The sequence below is a fragment of the Pinus tabuliformis genome, chromosome 6, assembly GCF_031772625.1.
Source record: "Pinus tabuliformis cultivar Carrire ecotype Pingquan chromosome 6, CPIR1, whole genome shotgun sequence".
NCBI lineage: Eukaryota > Viridiplantae > Streptophyta > Pinopsida > Pinales > Pinaceae > Pinus > Pinus tabuliformis.
In genome coordinates, this window is record NC_142292.1 from 121,439,533 (window position 1) to 121,464,067 (window position 24,535).

The window sequence follows — 24,535 nt, forward strand, 5'->3', positions numbered from 1 at the left end:
AGTTGAGAGGGAGTGTTAAAATTGGCAACTAGGGCCAAACTCCATGTGGATCATCTTATTTATGGCAGCCTATGTTGCAGGAAACGTGGGGTAGGAGGGCGTTTTCGTACGGAAACGAGTACGAAACACTGAAACGCGTTTCAGGGTCGTACAACCCACGTTTCAGCATTTACTTGTGTTTTTTTTCATTTTTAATTTTTTTATTTGTTTTGTAATCTATTCTTACGTTAGCCTAGTGACTTCTAGTTGCTTCCAGATGCCTGTCTAAAGTTATAGAAGTGAACTTTTGCCCTAGTGTTGATATGCAGTTCATGGTAATGTTAAATTCTTAAAGTAAAGTGATATTCTCCTTTATTTTTCATTTTCATCCTTTTACTTAAATTTTTAACATTACCATGAAATGACTCAGGATGTTTGAGAGTGGTTTCGCCCTCATTGGATTTCATATGGAGAAAGTAGAATTTTAGTTCTCACTCAAAATCCAACAGACTTATCTGTTTTTCAGGATTTCAGGATTGGGGGGATTGCAATGTTTCCATTGGATTTTATCATGTACTAGGGTATGGAACTTGTATTTAATCGAGAGAACAAAGCCCTCTATGCAGGGGAGACTCCCAATAATCAAGAGAATGTAGGGTACTAGGGTATGAAACTTGTATTTAATCAAGAGCACTAAGGTCATTCGACTATGTAGGAGAAGACTCCCAATCAAGCACGAGACAAAAAATTAGGAATTTCTCGTGGCTGATTTTGGATATTTCTATTTTCATTATGTGATTATTCATTAGTAAATGTGATGTAAATTTAGATACTCATAGTTTATGCATTGACAATTGACAATTTTATCATAATGTAATAAATTAGAATGTATCATATATGCTTTATGATTGCACATATTCCTTCTAATATATATATATATATATATATATATATATATATATTCACGTTTCCCTGTTTCCAAAATTTGGGGAGGTCGCGTTTCGTATCGCTTCCCGTTTCGGTAACTCGTACCCGTTTCCCCGTTTCGTGCAACCTTGATGGCAGCTGATATTTTTCCTACATTCCTCTTATCGAGAGGTGTAGGGTTGATCTAAAGATCGTCTGATTCCAACAAGTATTTATGGAGATATGAATTTATTTGTATTTATTTGACAAATTGTCGGGGTCGGCCAGCAGCTAAATGTGTGGCACACATGCCTAGCAAATCATATAAGTACAAGTGAGGTTGATTCATTATCAACTCATCTCATCTCACTTATTCTTCTCTCTCTCCTAAGCTTTGGGTTACACAAGGAGTAGCTCACGTGGGAAGAAGGAGGACGCAAAAGGGCAAGGAATACGCAAAAAGAAGGACGCAAAAGTTGTTGAAGGTCTCTTTGACCAAGCGTTGACCTTATAAGAGTGCGGTTTTGGTGTGGCTGCCTCTCTTAGGCAGGCCGTAGATTTTGGCATGCAAACCGAGGCAATCTGGTCTATGGTTTGACCAGCGTTGACTGCCCTAGTTTGGGGCAACAGGTTGACTTCAGTCAACAACAGTTTGACTTGTGTTTTTGGGGTTGTTTATGGGTTGCTTCTTTAGGCTGTTCGAGGACTAGTTGACTGGGAAATTGACCAAGCATATTGGAAGTCAATTTCATCTCGTTTGACTAAGTTTGAATTTGCTGATCTAGGGTTTGCTACTGCTGATACAGAATTCTGATTTTGTACTATTTCTCTTTGCGAAACTATTGAAGATAAAAGAAGATTTGATCAAAGGGTTTCCCCGCATTGGGGTTTGTCCCTGGCTAGCCACCACATCTCATGTCTCTTGTCTTGGCTTGTTTTTTGTTGATCGTTTAATGTTCTATCTGCACTTTACTTAATGTATATGTGATTGCTAATGAGTGGCTAATAAGAAGAAAAGAAGTAAACTTATCTAAGCATAAGAACATACCATAATTTAACAAGAATTCACATCAAAGGAATTTGATGAATTCTGTAAAGTACATGGAATCGAAAGAGAACTCTTCACTGCTAGAACACCCAAGAAAAATGGGGTTGTTGAAAGAAGAAACCAAATTGTTCAAGAAATGGCAAGAACAATGTTACTAGCAGCTGACTTGTAACCAAAATTTTGGAGGGAAGCAATTGGGATAGTAGTTTATACCAATGTTACCAGACTCGGAATCGCAATAAATCGGCGAGACAAAAGAGCGAAGAGTTTTAATCGGATCGGGAAAAAATTAGCAAAAAATCGCCGAATTCATTAAATAAAAATATACACATATATTGAATTAAACAAAAAACATTTTTCATTAATATTCGGTAAAGGCATGTCCAAACAATGCATAATATCAATAGATGTCCAAAATATCATGAATGAATAAGTATCTCATACCCGTCATAAAAAATACATTGGAAATAATTGATTTTTAATAAGTGATATCTTAACCTCCTGAACTCTAATTATGATGTTTTTTTAGTGAAAGCGGGTGATATTTCAAGAGAATTCAATACAATAATAATACACAAAAAAGAGCAATTTACCACATATTTGAAAATATAATTACATACAAAATATCCAAAAATAAAAAATAAATAAAAATAAATAAATAAAAAATCACTTTATTAAATACCAAACCTCTTCGAGTAAAGTAACACATAAATAATCTCTTAGTGAACTCAATTACAATATTCATCCACACTTTCCGTAATTATCAAGAAAACGTTAAAAAATTTAATTACAACAAATTTCCAATTACTTATTGAACCTTCTGTAATGAGAAAATAAAAATCGAAATAAAAATACATATCAATGGTAGAAAGAACATTATTCATAAAAGACCCCCAAATGGAAGTATATGGTATGATACCAATTGTCCAGCACAAATCTTGCCAAAACCTTTAAGTTTTATTTTGACGTACATAATAATGAACTGAACATTACAATATTTATATAGAAACAATGCATTTTAGTTTTAGTGAACTAAACGTTACAATATTATTGTGTTCAGCAATCAAAGCACCCATGGTCTCGAGTCAATTTAATAAAGCATAATTTAATCGTTTAGGGTTTCCTCTGGTCATACCCGATACTTTGACTCGAGAGACGTAATCAAGATTACATTTATAATTTCACATTGTTTCAACGTGTTGCAGCACATTTATCTGAAGGGTTTAGATAGACTTTTGGACTGTTTCAACGTGTTCCAAGACATATATCAACGTGTTCCGGAATGCCTCTGCGGCTCTGCGGTGTATGCATTGTCAACAATGATACAATCCGGTGTATGGAATCATGAATGGCTCTGCGGCGTCAGCTCTGCGGTGTATGCAATAGCTCTGCGGCGTCAGCGGTGGACCGATAAACCCAAGCGAAAGCCCTAAACCCAAAACTGGCGGGACTCGACAAAATCGGGAAAATCGGAAAAAATCGGCAGAGTTTCGGATCGGATCGTTTCACGGGCGATCAGATTGGGAATCGCGAGTACTCGCCGATTCCTGTTACACTAGTTTATACCTTGAATCGAACTCAACTAAGACCAAATAATGAGAAGACTCCTTATGAATTATGGAAAGAAAGCCCTGCTTCAGTGAAATACTTCAGGATTTTTGGAAGCAAATGCTTCATAAAGATCAATGATGACTCACCAGGAAAATTTGATTCTCGGTTTGACGAAGGAATATTTCTTGGATATTCTACTATAAGCAAAGCTTACAAGTGCTACAATAATCGACTACGGAAAATAGTGGAAAGCATTGATGTGAAGATTGATGAAGCCCTTCTAGAAAAGGAAATTGAAGATCATGAAGTTGACCCCCTCATTGAGGAAAGTGAAGAAGAACACGAAAAAGAGGAAAAAGATCAAGAAAAACAAAAGGAAAAAGAACCATCTCAAACTCCTTGAAAAGTAAAATTCCTCCAAAAACATCACACGAAAGAGCAGATTATTGGCAATGTAGATGAGGGGATACAAACCCGAAGAAGGATGAGAAGTACACAAAGGAAAAATGATATTGCTCTCCTATCTATGATAGAACCAGAAACTTTTACTCAAGCAAGGATCCTCATTGGGTGGAAGCCATGGAAGAAGAAATGTCTCAAATCGAGAAGAATGAGACATGGAAGTTGGTACCTCGTCCAAAGGATAAAAATATAATTGGAACCAAATGGGTGTTCAAACACAAAATGAATGAAAATAGACAAATCATTAGAAATAAGGCAAGGCTTGTCTATAAAAGTTATTCACAAATTGAAGGAATTGACTTCGAAGAAACCTTTGCACCGATAGCTCATATGGAAGTTATAATGATGTTCTTGGCATTTGCTTGCTCAAAAGCATTCAAAGTCTATCAAATAAACGTAAAATCGGCATTTTTGAATGGGGAACTCAAGGAAGAAGTCTACATGGAGCAACCGAAAGGGTTTGATCTAGCAAAAGGAAAAGACTTTGTATGTAAGTTGAAAAAGGCAATTTACAGGTTGAAACAAGCCCCTAGAGCTTGGTATGCAAGATTGGATCACCATCTACAACAAAAAAACTTCAAAAAGGGGGTGGCAGGAAGTAATCTCTACATGAAGATGGACAAGGATAAGTTACTAGTCATACTTGTCTATGTTGATGATCTGATTTTTGCTAGCAATAATGATGAAATGAGCCAAGAGTTTGCTAAAAATATGTCAAATTAGTTCGAAATGTTGATGATTGGCAATTTATCTTACTTCCTTGGACTACAAGTATCTCAAACCACAGCACGGATGTTCATATCTCAAGCAAAATATCTTAAAGACATGCTTAAAAAATATGAGAAGGAAGACTGTGCACCCATGAGCACACCTATGACCACAGATTGCAAATTAAGCAAAGACGATGACTCTCCTCCAACGGATGCAACTCATTACAGGTCAATAATTGGCACCCTTCTATACTTAACCGCTACTATGCCAAATATTATAAATGCAGTAGGAATGGTGGCAAGATTTCAGTCAGCTCCTAAATAATCCCATCTTGTAGTTGTGAAGAGAATTCTAAGACACTTACAAGGAACCCCTGATTTTGGTCTTTGGTACCCTAAGAGCTCAACTCTTATTGTGACTGCTTACACCGATGCTAATTGGGTCGTGTTGTCGCACAGATTGTCACGACAACGCTCAGACCAGGGGCTGTCACTCTGATCCCCGATCTCTCCGTTTAAGCCTGTCTCCCGCGGCTAAGGGGGGTAGACCCTATAGGAAAGTGGATGACCAACTGTGAACCAGTTGGGTTGGGAGACACGAAAGGAAACAAGCACTTAATTGATTTTATTAAATAAATAGACCAGTGCCTTATGAAATAAATGACTAAACGATTATTTATCAAATGCTGCAGAAATATGGATTCATCAACAATCGTTTACCATCAAATAACTCAAACAAAGATTAACTTTTATCAAATGCGAGAAAATGCTTAACGGCTTAATGATACTCCAGCAATTTAAAATTTCGAAAGATAGAGTTCGATACACAACCATGTAATTTTAAACGCTAACCAGATATCACATTCATGTAGCTAATCTTCAAAATGATCATTCAAGCATGCTAAATCACATCAAAATTTTAGCCTCAGCAGAAAAGATAAAACGTGATAAATCCTTGAGCCAAGACTGAAAAATATTTCCAAAATATTTTTATGTTTTCAAATAAAACAAGACTAGGCTAAATAAATGAAACTTTAAATCTAAAGCCTAAACTATAGAACAAAAATAAAAAAGGGCCTAAAAATTATTTTTTATGCTTTTTTTTTAAGTTTTATAATTTTATGATTTTTTAATTTTTCATATTTTTTTAAAACAAAAGTTAAAGTTAAAATCTAAACTAAAACAAAACTCTAAAATATATCTAAAACTGAAGCTTTAAATCTAGAAATTAAACAAAATATAAAACCAAAACCTCAACTAAAGACTAAATAATTTTTTATGATTTTTTTTATTTTTTAAATAAATCTAGAAATGATGTAAACTTAAAACTAAATCCAAAAATAATCTAGAGCCTTTACAAACTAAGCTAACCCTAAAGGCATCTAATTCTAATATCAAAAGCTAATCAAAAAATTTCAAACCTAAAATATATATACATATATAACCTAAGTAAAAAGGAAAAAATGAAATTCAATATATATCAAAATCTAAAAATCTAAAAGCAAATCGCATTTTTATTTTAATTTTTATAAAGCCAAAACCAATTAAAAAAAAAAATCTACGCTAATCCCTAACCATATCACAAAGAAAAAATGAAAATCGAAACCTAAGCTATCGTTATCTTACCATACGAACGTTTATCCAACGTGATTCTTGCGTATTTTAAAAAAAACAACGAAATCGATTTACCGCTTTGCTGCACGTTAGCGGCGTTGGAGATTGCTGGAGCAGATCTTCTTCCAAGAAGCCGAGGAGGGGAATCGATACTTGTTTATCATGTTATGCAGGTTACGCGGAATGACTGCGTGCGGTGAGAAGCTGGAGCAAAGGCCGTGGGTTTCTGAACGGGCTTGATGGCAGACAGCGCAGGAGGAGATGAGTACGCAGGGGATTTGCAGGGTTTACACGCAGGCTTCGTTAGCAAAATTTCGAGGAGAGTTTAACGCATGGACAATGGGTTTATATTTTTATCTTGCTGTGCGTGAGGAATGGTGGAGGTTTGATGCGTGAGGATTCGATTCTGAGTAGGCAGCAACGTGGAGATGGAACGGATTGCCCAGATTGCCCAGAAAAACCACTGAAGCTCTCCACAAAATCAATATTTGAAATTCCCTGCTCCAAATTTGCCTGATAAAACCCTGAAAATTTCTCAAAACCTGCACCTGTAACCTGCAAAAGAAAAGAAAGCCCAAAAATGATATGTGCATAAAACAAAATTAAAACCCTAGATCAGCTAAACAGCATTTACAACTTTTGACTCTTAAACAGCCAGATTTATCAATAATCAGCAATAATATTATCAAAATCCCAGATTTACTATGAAAAACTTCAGAAATCTCTCATGCAAATTCAGAAAAACAAACTTAAATGATAAACCCAGGATCGAAACTGGCTGGGCTCTGCAAGAAAATGCTTGCGGGAGTTGGCTGGTTCAGCCGAGAACTTCCCCAAACGCCCACTGATCTTCTTCAATAAGGGTTTCCTGCACAACTCACTTCAACCATCAATAAAGAGAGAAAAACAGTACTAGATCTCAGATGCAATGGAGATACCTGCCATTATTTCAGAAATTCTAATACCATTCAAACCCTAGCAAGTGAACAAGATACCTGTGTTCAACAATACTCTACAATAAGCTGTTACTAATGGCTGAAAATAAAAATATGCAGAAAATAAAACAGCTAACAGCACTTCAGGAGAGTAACACCAGCAAGATTTCAACCCCAAAGTCTTTCTTTATTAGCACCAGAAAAAGTTTACAAGAGAGCTTCTTCAGCACAAAACTCACAGATCGAATGATCTCAAATGACCCCTAGCACCCTATTTAAAGGAAAAATTCCCAACAACTAGTTCGAGTGATCCACGTCAAAATGATCTCGACCGTCGATGAGGATCAAAATATCTCTTAATCTCATCCGTCGAATTTTTAATTCTTTAAAAAATTGAAATTCTGCATTTATTTACTCAAAATATTATTATTTTATTATTTTTTAAGTTTTTTGTTTTATTTTATTATTTTTTAAGTTTTTTGTTTTATTTTATTGTTTTATTTTATTATTTTATTTTATTTTTTTAAATTTTATTTATCTTTTAATTTATTTTATAAATTTTATTTTATTTTTTATTTTTTTTAATTTTATTTATTTTTAATTTATTTTATAAATTTTCTTTTATTTTTATTTTTTAAATTTTTATTTTTTAGTTATTTTTTTATTTTTTATTTTTTTTTAATTTTTAAATGGATCCTCGAACTTAGCCTTTGGAAAAAATGACCTAGGACCTAGGACTTAGGACTTATGAGGGGATTAGAACATTTTCTAACCCTCAAGACACTTTGCATGATGACTTTTACAATTTTACATCTTAAGGGGGAAAACCCATTTGACATAGACTCTCATAAAACCACCCATTTCTGCGACACAACTATAATCTAGCAGATTAACACACCAGGATTCCTCTAAGATTCTAATGACAAAATTCATTCCGGCTTTGGGGTTAGGCTGAAGGAAAACTCTGCCGATCATGGATCGGTGAGACAAAAAACCTTCCGGAATGTAGATTATCACTAGAAATTTAGGTCCACCTAGGCAATTTACATACATGACTCATATCTGCTAAGATTATTTACAATTCACACATGCAGACTAGGTTTACAACATAACATGATCAGGTCGATGATGACTGTCGAATGGCATGAACACGTCGATCAAGCGCTATCCCTTTTTGCGAAGAAAAGGGGGTGTACTGCTATGGGTAGTTGACATGTAGTGGTCAACAGGCCGGAAGTATAAATGATCGAAAAAGTACTAGTGGAAATGCATTCTTCATGGGAGATTGTCTAGTATCTTGGCTCAGCAAAAAACAATCATCCATATCACTCTCTACAGCTAAAGCCGAGTATATAGCTGTTGCAAATTGTTGTACTCAAATATTATGGATGAAGGAAGCTCTAAAGGATGTCAACATATGTTAGGCCCCCTATACTACTAGTGTAACCCCTTATTGTTACTAGTACAACCCCCTTATTATATTGTTGTACCCATGTAATCCCCATATCGTTATTATTGTGCCCCATAGAAGCCCATTATTGTTATTATTGAGCCCTTAAATTATTATTGTTATGTCGGCTCTGATTATATTATGACCCCTTAGACTCTTATAATAGAAAGGAGGTCTTGTCATTTGTATCATCCAAGAATTGTTCATTTGTGTAATATAAAGGAAGTTGCCCCCTCGGAGAGGTTTATTTCTAAGGCGTTCATCTATCTTTCTTGTGAACTAGTTTCATAACATTTGGTATCAGAACTTTGGATTCTAGGGTTTCGCTGCTCCAAACAGGTCATCATGGCATTTTCGCAATAACGTTTTCTCTGTGAAGTTTCAGAACCTAAAAAAAATAAGTTGCACGAAACGAGGAAACGGGTACGAGTTTCCGAAATAGGCACGAGTACGAAACGTGACCCCCCAAAATTTTGGAAATGGGGAAACGCGAATATATATATCTATATATATATATATGGACATTTAAGAAATATGTGCAATCATAAAGCATATATGATACATTCTAATTTATTACATTATAATAAAATTGTCAATTGTCAATGCATAAACTATAAGTCTCTAAATTTACATCACATTTACTCGAAAGATCACATAATGAAAGTAGAAATATCCAAAATCAGCCATGAGATATTTCTAATTTCTTATCTCGTGCTTGATTGGGAGTCTCCTCCTACATAGTCGAACGACCTTAGTGCTCTTGATTAAATACAAGTTTCATACCCTAGTAGCCTACATGCTCTTGATTATTAGGAGTTTCCCCTGCATAGAGGGCTTGGTTCTCTTGATTAAATACAAGTTCCATACCCTAGTACATGATAAAATCCAATGGAAACATTGCAATCCCCCCAATCCTAAAATTCTGAAAAGCAGATAAGACTATTGGATTTTGAGTGAGATCTAAAATTCTACTTTCGCCATATGAAATCCAATGAGGGCGAAACCACTCTCAAACATTCCGAGTCATTTCATAGCAATGTTAAAAATTTAAGTAAAAGGATGAAAATGAAAAATAAAGGAGAATATCAATGAAAAATAAAGGAAAATATTTAACATTACCATGAACTGCATATCAACACTAGGGCCATAGGCTTCAACATTCGGCCACCCCACTCAAAAAATTCATTTTTTTATAGCTTGAGAGACATCTAGAAGCATCTAGAGGATATTTGAGTCGCCCAATAGAAAATTAGAAGCGAAAATATAAAAATAAATAAATAAACAAATACAAGACAAAGTCAAGTTACAAGAGGAAACTCTGACGTAAGGCCCAAAAACGTGTTTATGGCCATACTGGCCATGTTTCCTCCTCAAGAAACGGGCCCTCTGCCCACGTTTCCTGCAGCTTAGAAAAAACCCATTTGAGACGAAGTTTCGTTGAACCTCGGGTCCGAAATTCAGATCTTGTCTCGCTATATTTTAGGACATATGATCTGAGGAAGTTAGGGTTTTTGCAAGCTCCAGAATTTCATCTAAAACAGGTCATCTTGGAATTTTCACTAGAAAGTTTCAGAACGTAAAACAAAAACCCATTCGAGAAGAAGTTTGTCTGAACCTCGGGTCTGAATTTCAGCTCTTGTTTCACTATATTTTCGGAGATACAGTCCAAGACATTTAGCGTTTCGGCGGGCTCCAGAATTACATCCCAAACAGGTGACCTGGGGAAAATAGTCATAGCTGTCTCTCTGAGCATCAGACTGAAAGTTCGTAAGAAGTTATAGAAAGAGGAAAGATTGTAGTTCCATGTGTAAATTTTTCATATCCGAAGGTCAAAACAGTGACACGTGGCACTTCTACAAGTTTGCTCTTCTGAAAAGGTCTATAATTAGGTCATCGCGGGAGATTGGGGATAAACCTTTCTTCAAGAATCCAATTGCAATCAGACTTGCGGAGTTAGAAAGAAGACTCAGAGGGCTATTATAGACCCAAATTTCAGAACTTAAAGATCCGAAAGTACAGAGTTACAGTCGTTTCAAGATCGAGCTCCTAAAATCAAGAAAAATTGAGATGAGAAAGTTTGATGGCAAGGATCCGGTAAATTGGATACTACAAATGGAGAAATATTTTGATCTACATGATGTACCACTGTTACAAAAGGTATGTATTACATCTTCATATTTAGAACAAGATCAATTTTTATGGTATAAAGGGCTTTGTTCTCGTAAACCACTTGTTATGTAGTCAATTTTCACGGATGAAATTATAGCACATTATGAGGGTACAAAGAGCAACACCTTCTTTAGAGCAACACCACAACAATTAGAAGAAAAAAGAGCAAAAGAGCTTTGTTACAAAGTGGAAAACAAAATTATGGCAACAAGGAAGTCTACCCCTCACAACTATAAAGATGGAAGTGTTGTTTCTCCTAGCCTTCCACAACCTACAAGGGTTACACCACAACAATTGGAAAAGAAAAAGGGCTTTGTTACAATTGTGACAGCAAATGCTCTAAAGGTCATAAGTGTGCTAAAAAGAAATTATTTTACATAGATTATGAAGAGGAGAAAGAAAAAGATCAAAAAACATCAAAAGAAGAGGATATACACCAGGAACCAACCCCAGAGAAAGAAGAAATGAATCCGACCATATCTTGTAAAGTATTGGCAAGAATTACCACTCCTCAAACTCTCTAGATAGAAGAACATATCAAGAAGAAAAAGGTTCAAGAAGTGAAAGATCATATCGAAAAAGAAGACATGAATCCAACCATATCTTGTAATGCATTGGCCAGAATTACCACTTCTCAAACTATCAAGATAGAAGGACATATCAAGAAGAAAAATGTTCAAGCGGTGAGAGATCACATCGAGCATCAACAACAAGTTCTCCAACTTTTAAAGGATAACGCCACTTTGGTGCAGAATCGAATGAAACAATAGGTAGATCAAAATTGCAGTGAAAAAAGTTTTGATGTAGGTGATTGGGTATTTTTACGGCTACATTTCAAGCAAGCTATTTATGAGAAGGAAATGTTGGCAATACTACATGCACTTAAAAAATGGCGAGCTTACACAATGGGAAAACACTTCAAGGTAAAAATGGATCATGATAGTCTTATATACTTTTTAGAACAGTGATTATCTTTAGAAGAATAGAAAAAATGGGTCACAAATATGTTGGGTTATGACTTTGACATCATCTACAGAAAAAGGGAAGCAAAATTTTGTTGTAGATGCACTCTCAAGAAAGGATGAGGACGTGGAAGCATTGTTTTGTACTATTTCTATTATCCAACCAGATTTGATAAATGAAACAAGGTATGAATGGAAGAATGACGAAGAAGTGTGGCCACTCATTCAAAAGTTGCAAAAGATCCCAATTCAAACAATATTGCCAAAACTTGAAGATGAAGGAAAAATCATATTGGAACCTGGAGCAGTCACAGAAACAAGAACCCGACAGCTACGAAATCGATCAATTTCAAAGTATCTCATCAAGTGGAAGAACTTACCCGTTGAAGATTCCACATGGGAAGACAAGAATTTTATACAAAAGCATCAAGAACTACTCAAGTGTTGAGGACAACACTTTTTGAAGGAGAGGGGCATGTTAGGCCCCTATACTACTAGTGTAACCCCTTATTGTTATTAGTACAACCCCCTTATTATATTGTACCCATGTAGTCCCCATCTTGTTATTATTGTGCCCCATAGAAGCCCACTATTGTTATTATTGTGCCCTTACATTATTATTGTTATGTCGGCTCTGATTATATTATGACCCCTTAGACTCCTATATATAGAAAGGAGGTCTTGTCATTTGTATCATCCAAGAATTGTTCATTTGTGTAATGTAAAGGAGGTTGGCCCCTCGAAGAGGCTTATTTCTATGGCATTCATCTATCTTTTTTGTGAGCTAGTTTCATAACAACATAGATACCGACCAACCAATCACCATCTATTGTGATAACACAAGTTCTATCAATCTCAGTAAAAATCCAATGATACACTCAAAGACCAAACATATACCAATCAAATATCATTTTCTTCGTGAACAAGTAGTTGAACAAAACATCATGTTGGAATATATCAATACAAAGGAGCAGATTGCAGACATTTTCACCAAACCCCTTCCTCGAGAAGCATTTGAACATCTTTGCCAAAAGATGGGGGGTATTGCTCTAGCATCACACTAAGTTGATTCATAAGATGTTGCATGATAGGGGGAGCAGTTCGACAGGGGGAGTTCTTATGGACCCTTTTTCCATTGATGTCAAAAGGGAAGAGAAGAAGAATATTTCCATCCAATGACAAAGGGGGAGATTGTTAGTATAGTTTTCATTGATGTCAATATACTGAAGAAGACAAGGATATCAATGAAATGAAGCAGGTAGGGATATGATGACGATAATCAATGAAGAAACCAAAACCATGAAGAAGCCCAAAGGCATTCTGCCATGCCTCCGTGTTTTGCACTATTAAAGGATCAGTCACATGAAATAATATTTTTCTCTAACTTAGAAAAGGAATTTCACATGAGGCATGGAGCATCCGAAAGGGCATAATTTTACCTTTCTAATGAGCTATTATGTGTCCCAAAATTCCAAATAATGAGAGAGAACAAGATTTTACAAATTTAAGTCAAGAATCTGCCAATGAGCCGACCTTACCTTGTCAAACTCATGTCGGCTTAGCTAGGAGACACGTCCCTTCGTTTTTCATGCACAAAAGAGTAAATATATAGAAGGAACTCTGCACTTTTGGAGGACAGACAAGTTCAGATTCATTAAGAAAAGAAAGACACAACAAGTCCACATCTCGTGAACTATACAAGCTCAGAATTGCGGATTTGTTTCTAGGGAGGACAGCTCAAAACTGCGGACTATTACTCGGAATTGCAGATTGTTTTGACTACAGATTAGGGCGAAGTAAGGTTTGTGTTTGGGGTATAAGACCTTGCTCAGAACTGTGGACTATTGCTCAGGACTATGCACTGTTTGACTGTAGATTAGGGCGGAGTAAGGTTTGTGTTTGGGGTATAAGAGCTTGCTCAGAACTATGGACTATTTCTCAGGACTTCGAACTGTTTGACTGTAGATTAGGGTTGAGTAAGGATTGTGTTTTAAGACCTTCCTTCTGCTGCAATGCGGACACCTAGTACAGGCTAGTAACATTATACAGTGTTGTCTGGAGGCTACTACAACAACATCATTACGGGCTAAGTGTGATGACAATCTTCCCCTAACTGTTGATTAACCTCTACCTTGACTGTGGACAGTGCTACTATGGATAGTGCTCTCTTGGCTTGAGTTGGACAGTGATTAGGTGTCCTCTCCACTATTCATTAACAATTACAGGGTCATTTCTTTTGTAGAAAATTGTGGACAGTTCAAGGATCAATTTACTTTGAGGATTATGGGCAGCAATTGTTCAGGACAGTGGTGTAACTGAGATACAGGGCTAATCTAAAAAGAGACTTGTGTGGACCAACAAGTATTGAGTTTTCCTGTGGGATAGAGGTTGAAGACATGGCATCTCTATGACTGGACAACTTATAAGGATGATACAAGGTGGTTGAGTTGGCAGCAGTGATAGACTTGACAAACCAATGAAGTGAAGTGATACGTGAAGATTCTCATTACATATTCTCTAATACAAAGCATTCATAGGATTGGTGTCCTTGGAGTTGGTGCTCCTAAACTCAAGGTTGGTGCCTTGGATAGATAGGGTCGAAGCCTCATCAAAACCAAGTTGGAGCTTGGGAACATATTTATATTGTATACAATTTCTTTTTGATTAATAATACAATTATTATACATTGATTTGATTTAAATTGTGAAGAATCTAACTGGTAAAATAACAATTGAAAAGAAATATTGATTCACCCTCCTCTCAATATTTCCAAGAATGTGATGTGTTTTAGCCAAGGTTACTTGGGAGCGGAAACGAAAACGCAGAGCAGGAGCGAGAGTGATATTTTCAGAAGCTCTCGGTTTGGGAGCGATTCCGAGAGTGTTCTTTATTTAATATATTTTTATTTTATTTTTTATATTTTGATGCATATATGTCAACAAAAGCATGTAGAATGATGAATTAAATATTAAAAACATAGATTGAACGATATAACAACAATCATCTAGAAGTTATAATCTTCATCAACCATGTCCACAAGTTAGTAACATAGTAACATACAACGTATTGAGTCTCATGATTCATCAATATTAAAGTTTCAAGATTTCAAAATTCAATATATAACATTTATCGTCATTGATCACCAAAGTTGTACTTGTAAGCTAAGTGTAACCGTTACAACAAATAATATCTAACATGAAATGAAATGAAACAACTTTCAACTTTCACGAAGCATCATATTCATAATTCATTACTAATGAGTTATAATTGCCAACTTCAAACATAAATTCTCATATATTGTTCACAAAAAATATCATAATAAATATGAAAGAGTCAGTAGTTATAAAAACTACTAGAAACTAGAAAAGACAAGTAAATCTATTATCTATTGCTAATGCTTGGGCCTCTTGCCGCCACGAGAAATGTCTAATTTTTTAGTCTTGTTGGAAAATCAAGATCATTGTCATTAATATCACCCTCTAAGCATTAATATCCAGAGGTATCTTTGTCATTACCTCTAGATCTATATAGGGATCTTTGTCATTAATATCACCCTCTAAGCATTAACATAAGATAGAAAAAGCATAGCATGTCAAGTCAAGATTTTATTTGAGTGATGCGTACATTTTTATGAGGGTCATGATAGAAGAGTTTGACAACCAATGTCACTAACATCAAGGTACATAGAGGGATTGGTGCTCTTGATTAAATACGAGTTCCATACCCTAATACATGACAAAATCCAATGGAAACATTGCAATCCCTCCAATCTTTAAATCCTGAAAAACCGATAAGTCTGCTGGATTTTGAATGAAATCTAAAATTCTACTTTCTCCATATAATATCCAATGAGGTCGGAACCACTCTCAAACATCCTGAGTCATTTCATGGTAATGTTACAAATTTAAGTAAAAGATGACAATAAAAAATTTAAGAATTTAACATTACCATGAATCGCATATCAATACTAAGGCCATAGGCTTGATCATTAGGCTGCCCCACTCAAAATTTATTTGTTTCTTTGAAAAAAATTGTATTACTGCAAAAAAAAAATTGTAAAAAACACTAAACGCTCCCAAAAAACCAGGGAGCGTTTTTTTTTTCAGGAAGCCCGCTCCCGCTCGGAGCACGAATTGGGAGCGGGGGCATGAGAGGGGAGTTGCTACCCCGCAACCGTGGTTTTAGCATACTGAGAAGAAACTAGAAATCAGATTTACTGCTGAAATAAATCTGCTATAACTAATGTAATTTTTGGATCCACTTGATAAAGGAGAGCGTCTAGTTTTTGAGCTTTCCTACTGATTCAGTTGGGTGGAAGGGAAGTATATTGCTAATGTAATTTATACTTCAGATACAGCTGTAAAGATGAGAATTCAATGAAATAGATCCAAGGAACCTCAAATAAATAAGGTGAAATTTGTAGTGTTTTAAAGGGCAGATATTATAAATTTCCACATAAATGTAATTCCTGGAACCTTACCCTCACCGCATGGGAAGGAAATTGCTAAGTACAAAAACATTAATCAAGCACTTATCATATTTTTCTTGTGGTAAGGATAAGGCCCCCTATTTTGACCCAATCCAAATACCTAGTTCAATTAAAAACACTAAACTAAGCTTTCAACCATAACATGAATAAACTCATAGTCTCATAGTACTAAAGGCTTGGCATTTCAGGGTAGAAACTCTCTTGCTAATCAAAATCAGTACAGGGCCCCAGTTAAATAAAACATTGCTCAATATGTCAATCATAAGAAGAGCATGTATAATATAATCCAGATTCAAGAGAACTCACAAGCAGAAAACATGTAATAGGAAAGCTGGTAATACTTCAACAAGAGCCTAAATAAAAAAACCAGCACTGCTTCTATAAGTTGTCTCCTAACTTCCAGCTTGCAGATGCCCTTATAACTAATCTAATCTACAAAAATTGTTGGCAGTGAGGGATGGCATCAACAACGTACTAATGGTCCTCCAAACAATTTGATTTTCCTACCTGTTCACACTGCTATACTGCATCTATTACCTAAGTAAATATCACTTATTTGAAGCTGCAAAGCATTTGAACCTCCATTGACACAAAAATTACAATCCCAAATGAATAAAATTTACCAAGAGAGCATCTCAGACGATTCCATCAATCATGTCATTACCCCATACTCCAGAGACACATTAAGTTTGTATTTAGTAAAAGCACAAATTTATAAGACACCTCCATACAAGTGCACAACTATACTTGTAGTAAAATTACAAAGACAGCAATATTCATTTATCTATGAGAAAAAAACAACTGGAAATGGAAATATGAAAAATGTTTACACCAAATATCGAAGGCTACCTTCTCTGGTGGAAGATCTATTCCTAAATGACCACGTGAAATGACAATACCATCTGCCTCTCGCAAGATCTCATCAAAGTGTACTAGACCCTGTAACATAAGTTGTATGTATATTAAGATTCAAATAAGAAACTGCTTCTTGTGCAATGTGCATATCTATGATGGATTAAACATGAAAAGAAGAGATTAAAACTTGGAGACTTCATTCAGTGATACACCAAATACCTCTATAGTGTCAATCTTAGCAAATATCTGTGTCTGATGAAGATTCCCAAGCCCATTAAGATAAGCACGGGTCTATAGAAGACAAAAGGAGGAAACAGGTTTTATATCAATGCAAAGTTAGCATCAAGCAAACAAATTTCTAGGTGTCCCCTAATATATCTGATACAGTATGTTAACTACGGTTTAACTGTCAATATAAAATCCTTAAGATGTAGCACTCACTATTTGACGTTATTCAATTATAAGGGGCAAGTCACATGTCACAGAGATAAAACAAACCATTTTACATCGTCATTTACTAATGAAGACAAATTTCTAGGTGTCCCCTAATATATCTGATACAGTATGTTAACTACGGTTTAACTGTCAATATAAAATCCTTAAGATGTAGCACTCACTATTTGAGGTTATTCAATTATAAGGGGCAAGTCACATGTCACAGAAATAAAACAAACAATTTTACATCATCATTTACTAATGAAGCCAGAAGTAAAAATTGTCACCTCATGAAATCATTGTCAATTCAGAATGATTTCAGAGGTACATGTGATAATGGCTTCATATTTGATGTTTAATATAATGCATCTACTTAAAAGTTGTAAAAGAATACGAAAAAACAGGCACCATAGAAACAGGTCAGGCAACAAATTAAAACGCATAAGATAACATTATGAGTTTGGTTCCAGAAAAAGAGCTTGATAGAATTTTTTAAATGTGAGATCCATCATAGTAGCTAGAAGTAATAGCACAAAGCTCAGAACATGACAGAACGCAACTTTATGTCATCCTTCTTACTTGTATAATGTCTTCTGCATGTCGTGTGTATGACAAAGAAAGAAAGTCAATGTTGTTGCCAACTCCCCAAGTTGCAATAACCTACAAAGTACAAACAACAGCAATATATAAAAGTACAAAACTCATCAGAATCAAATCACAAGATGAATAATAAACCTTAACACAAAAATAGACTAGTGCCTGGCATTTTGTAAGGCTACATTAAATCCACCAGATCAAAGCTTGCACTATCCAGTAATCAAAGGCATTTTGAAGAGCAAAGATTACCACAATAAATAGTAAATGCACAAATTAGTTTATTTGTCACTTTAAATTCATCTTAGTTACAGACGAAGTCACACAGTTCGGGTTCAAGTTTGCGATCAGCAACGGTTAATTTTGATTCGGGTTCAAATTTTCTGATATATATATATATATGTACACACACACACATATATATATATATAATTCCAATCCTATTTTGGGAATTGTAAGATGCTTTATTCTATATTATGCATCTATTGTTAGAAGGAGACTTTTTTTTTTGGTTCCACTTAATGACGAATGCTCCAAAGCCACAGACTGTCGAGTATGCCAAGTCTTCAAAATCAAAATGTAAGACCTGAAAAATAACCATCAGCAAATGTGTGCTCAGAATCGGCAAGAATATCATTGCTCCACACTTTGATGAGTTTATGAATGTTTCTGGAGCTAGGGTTTTATTGATTTGGGGTAACATTGGATGTGCTCTAGCCATGAAAATTGGTGGAGAGGCTAAAGCACGTGAGATCTCCAAGACCCAAAAATGGTATGAGATCTCCAAGACCCAAAAATGGTTTGGGGAAATTCTACCCAGTGAAGGAGATATTAAAATAATTAATATTTTTAATGGATTCCTAAGTCTAAACTTAGGAAAATAAAAATATTAATGGGTATTAATATAAAACTGGGTTAGAAGGTTCTAAATGACATGATCAAACCAAATCTAATTTTAGCCGTTGATTAAAGATGTAATCTCGATCATTGAAGACTCAACAGAAAAAGTGTAAGAGGAGGCCTGAGGGTCAGTGGGAGATACACCAGTGATCAGTGAATTCGATTCTCTAAAGTGGGGTTTGCTAAGAGATATCGAACCAGTGATCAGAGTTGTAGCGAGGGACAGTGAGTACGAGGCAGAGAAGCAGAGATAGTACCGGAAGACCAGCACAAAGGCAAAGAGGCAAAGATAGTGCCGGAAGACCAGCACAAAGGCAAAGAGGCAGACGTAGAGCCATAGGGAGCCACGCAGAGGCCAGTAGTGACTGCGTAGAGGCCAGAAGGCCCTGCGTCACCCGCACAGAGGCTACAGAAGTGATGCAAAGGGCCAGAGAGGCTGCGCAGAGCCTCAGAGGGCTGGCGCAGAGGGTTTCAAGCTGACGCATAGGCCAGGAGGGCTAACACACTGCTTTAGATTGTGCTGGAGAGGGTTTCGTGGGGTGACTTTCAGAATATTTGCTTCCGAAGAGAGGTATTACTACCAGATTATTTATCTCTATCGGGGGAGCCAGTTTGGCACCGAGTGTACTCAAGAAAAGTTGCTTAATAATAAAACCCTCAGAACAATTGCACCGATTTTCCCAAGTTGGGTTTTTCCAGGGATGATTGTCCAAAAATAACGATGTCCCTTGTGTGTTTGCCTATTTATTTCAATTGTTGATCTATAGATGGTTGAGACTGTATTGTGTTTATTTCAATGTTTATATGGTTAAATAACTTGTTAGTAATTAAACAAGTAGGTGATATAAACCAGAGAATACAGATAAAATTTCTAACAAGTAATAGTTAGAAATTTCAACATGGTATTAGAGCGTTGCAGATCACAGGAGAGTTGAAGGCACCAGTTGAATTAGAGAATTTGCAGCAAAAACAGTTGTCCCGAGTGACAAAAGATGTTCCTAGGAAGAAAGCAACAGAGAAGGGTTGACGCAGAGGGTCTGTGTCATTAGTTCAAGCCAAAGAGAGGCCAGAGCAAAAGCAAAGGAAGGAAGAAGAGGCTCACGAAGAGCCACGCAAAGACCAGGAGGGTTGATGCAGTTGGGTAGGGGAGCAAATCAACCTTGCCAGGATTGCGCAAAGCCTAGAGGCTTAGTTCTTCAATGGTTGGGGCATAGGAAAATGTGGGCAGATTGCGGAGAGTGAAGTTGGTAGGGTGTTGTTGTTGTCGAGGCAGAACAATACTTAATGGGACAGAACCAAGATAGAGGGCATCGCTAGCTAGGCGGATTTCTAGCCAAGAAATCCATATCAATGTTGCAGGTGCATAGGAGATCGGAGAGGTGTGATTCGACGGTTGGCAGAAGGATTTCCAGGAGGGAAATCGAGACTCAGAGGGAGTCTAGCAGAGAACTTCCAGGAGGGAAGTAGAGAGTCAGAGAAGTCGAAAAGAAGACCAGAGATGGCCATGAATGGACTAAGGGATCAAGACAGGCCGGACGGAGCGTCCAACTTTGTCATTTGGAAGACCAGGATCCTGTCTGTTCTAGATAGACATCGCATCAAGGCCTTTTCCTTGAGAACCGTGGCTATCTCAGTCGACCCTGCTGATAACGAAAGGTATGAGGATGCAATGGCCAAGGCAAAATGCATAATCGTTGATGGGGTCAAGGATCATATCGTTCAGCATATTGTTGAGAAGAATACGGCAAAGGAAATGTGGGACACCTTGACGACATTCAAGGCACTTTCATGCAGAGGAAGATGCTACTAGAGAATCAGTTGCAGTCGTATTAGATGCAGAAGGGGAGCAGGTAGATCACTTCCTCAGTAGATTGAAGGAGATTCGAGACCAATTGAATTCCATAGGAGCCACGCTGGATCAGGAGTTAATGTGAGGACCGCCCTGAACACAGTCTCCGAGTAGTAGGAGACATTTGTCCAAAGCATTTTGGGCAGAGAGCATCTTCCAGATTGGGAAGAACTATGGGCAGCTCTTCGTCAAGAAGAGATCAGACAGCTGACCAAGGTGGGAAGTAGTAGCAAAGGAGACCGCGTCAAGAAAGAGGAGGAAGAGGATGCAGCTCTAGCATCTGCGGGATAACAGAGGAAGAGGAAGAAGAAGGACCTCTCCAAGATAAAGTGCTTAAAATGTGGGGAACTAGGCCATCATCCAAATCAGTGTCCGAGGAAGAAGAATAAGAGAGAGGCGTCTGACTCCAAGGCAATGCCGGCAAAGGCAGAAAAGGAGGTAGAGGATGATGACGATTGTGCCATGAGTGCTCATGTACCTCTAGAGAAGAGGTGGGGAGACATCAAGCTGTAGTCAGGAGGACTACAGGAGATGAGGGGCAGGATCCTTGAGGTACCCAAACTCTTGGATCATATCTAGCTACAGGAGCCCCGAAGTGACAGTAGCAAGATGGTGGATGTCGATAGAAGCAGATGCAGATAGAGCTGCAGAGAGTGCTAGAGTGTAGTAGTCCCTGGCAGCGCAGAGAGGGTTGCAGCAGTGCGAGAGGCACAGAGGATGTTGCAGTAGTGCGAGAGGCACAAAGGATGTTGCAGCGGTGCAAGAAGGCACAGAGGTGTTTGCAGCGGTGCAAGAGGCACAGAGTTTGTTGCAACAACGCAGAAGTAGCAGAGGGAGCATAGGATAGCGGCAGAGAGAGCCTCGGCATCATGAGGGTTTCTAGCCTAACAAGGATGTCAGTAGTTGGGTAGGTCAATTACTTACTTCTCAGTAACTGAGTTGCAGTGCAGCAGTAGCAGTGTGTTAATTTTAGGTATGTTCTATGCTAGAGCAATTTATTTAATTTCTTTTCCATATTAGAAATCACATCAGCATAAAGTAAACTGCAGATAGAACATAAATATAAATCGCAGAAGACAAGCCAAGACAAGAGGACACAAGATGTGGCACAAGCCAGGGACAAACCCCACAATGTGTGGGGAAGCCCTTGATCAATTCTTCTTTTATGTTCTTCAAAATTCAATAGAGAAAGAGAAAGAGAGAGAAAGTACATTTACAACAGAAGTCAACACTTTGACTTATCTAGATCTAGCATAGATCATTTTGTATAACGATGAGATCAGTTGAAGACATTCTGTTTCAACTAATTCTCCAAGGTGACTCCTTCACCTATCATCGTTCTGCATCTTGTCCATTTGTTGCAACTTACCATGTAGCACCATCATGCAGCATCATGCATCATCACGCTGCTCATGATCTCATACGTTGCCCATACATCATGTTGATCTACATCATACTGCCCATATATATATATATATATATATATATATATTCATCACGTTGCCCATATATCTCATGATATTGTCCATGTTCATCATACTGCCCATTATCATGCTGCCCTTTAACATGCTACCCTTTATTAATGTGCATAATTATTTAGTTCATATACATATCAGCCTTAGCTGCTTACTATGGCTTACAGCCTAGCAAAGCAACTAGGCTATAGTTCCATGTCACTGTTGTACAAGATGTTTGCACTGCCACTGAGATTTTATTGAGATATCTCAGGACTGCTATATATAACACAGTCCCTTCGTCCGAGATTTTCATCTTCTAATCACTGTTATATTATGTTGTCCAACATGCTTAAACTACTATAGACGAACCACTAAGATCAGGTGTCAAGACTGTTGTAGACAGCCTTGGATTTGCCACGTTGTCACCTACAGCTGCATGCCATTAACATGGATCCTTCACGCTGTAACTACTTGGCAATGGCTAGGTCCAACCTTCTAATTGTTCCATCAATCTGTGATCTGCGGATTATAATAATCTGAGTTGTAGTCTATAATGTGATCTATCACCCTTGAATGCAGGTCTGCTGTACCTGAGTTTAGATCACTGCATATACGAATACCTTATCTTTTGACTGCGGCTACCACACCTGAAATTTCCGAGAGGAAGTATGCAAAATTCTTATCTTCTTAACTACGTGAACATGTCTTCTTTTACTGCGTGAACAATTCTCCTTTTGGCTGTGTTTTACATGTCTTCCCTGATCTGCGTATATGTCTCTTTTATGACTGCGTTGGATAAGGTGTCCATGTTGTGCGTATTACATCGTATGGAAACCTGTGTGAATAGTTCTCCTTTTTGGCTGCGTTTTGCTTCCCTGATCTGCATATTGTCTACATGTATGTATATTGCATTTCCTGAGTGTGAAAGTTGTGCGTTGATATCTATATATATACATATGCAATTACTGTATCATTGCATATACAGATCTTCCTGCATTGTATTGTCTGCCCTGTGTATATATATCCTTATGTATGCGTAGTGTATAATGGTCTCCTCATGAACAGCATTATGACTGCGGCTCTTCCACAACGGTAATGTGGATAGAACGTTTTCCTTTGGCTGCATATGAGACCTCTTTTACAGTGCCAGATTTCTGCGGCTAGGGTTTACAGCGGCCACATCTCTGTGGCTAGGGTTTACTGCGGGCAGATCTCTGTGGCTAGGGCAACGTACAGCAGCTAGGGCATTACTTGAAGACTAACATATCACACATGGTATCTCTCTGCTTCACCAAAAACCCAGACGTGGAGAGGAGGAGACTACACATGAAGAGGTCTGTTGCAAATGACATCAAATCCTCTTCTATTTATACCAAAATGTATAGGTTGAATAGACATGACGTTTGGGCTTCTTGAGCCTACATAAGTTGTTGGTCGGCTAGATAATAAATCCATAATCAAAATAAATTCATATCTCCATAAATACTTATCGGAATCGGATGATCTTTGGATCAATCCTACACCTCTCGACGAGATGGATCCAATTAAAATATCAACTTCCATAAATAAGCTGACGCACATGGAGTTTGGCCCTAGTTGCCAATTTAACACTCCCTCTCAACTAGGGAGAACTCCATCCGGTGATCCATAAGTCCGACTGTACTATCTCTGCCATCAGTGCCCTGCACTGCTCTGCCCAACTCTTCTTAGCTTTGCTGGCTCTGCTATGCTCTGCTAAGCTCTGTTGGCTCTGCTCTGCTTTGCTCAGCTCTGCTATGCTCTGTTGGCTCTGCTATGCTATGCTCTGCTCAGCTCAACTCTGTTCTGCTATGCTATGCTATGCTCTGCTCAGCTTAGCTCTGTTGAACCATGAAGAAGAAGAATTGATCGAGAATGTCTCATAACATTCTCCACTAACCCGAAGTCAGTCTGAGAGTGCGTACCACTGGTCCCAGACCAGTCTCAACTGACCCAAAGTCAGCGTCATAGTGAGTACCACTCCTACCACTGGTCCCAAACCAGTCCTGTACTGACACGAAGTCAGTCTCGGAGTATGTACCACTAGTCCCAGACCAGTCTCAACCGACTCAAAGTTAGCGTCATAGTATGGTACAACTCCTACCACTGGTCCCAGACCAGTCTCAACCGACCCGAAGTCAGCGTCATAGTA

At 37.4% G+C, this 24,535-nt stretch overlaps 1 protein-coding gene across 1 annotated transcript in view; it reads right to left on the minus strand.

Annotated features, from left to right (window-relative positions):
- Positions 1-24,535, minus strand: part of LOC149257639 (pyruvate kinase 1, cytosolic-like) — a 347,863-nt gene that overhangs the window by 244,928 nt on the left and 78,400 nt on the right. The window contains exons 7-9 of the mRNA XM_089381665.1: positions 18,145-18,225; positions 17,350-17,421; positions 17,125-17,214 (exon numbers count right to left, since the gene is read on the minus strand). Of these exons, the coding sequence (XP_089237791.1) occupies positions 17,125-17,214; positions 17,350-17,421; positions 18,145-18,225 (243 nt within the window). The remainder of the gene's footprint in view (positions 1-17,124; positions 17,215-17,349; positions 17,422-18,144; positions 18,226-24,535) is intronic.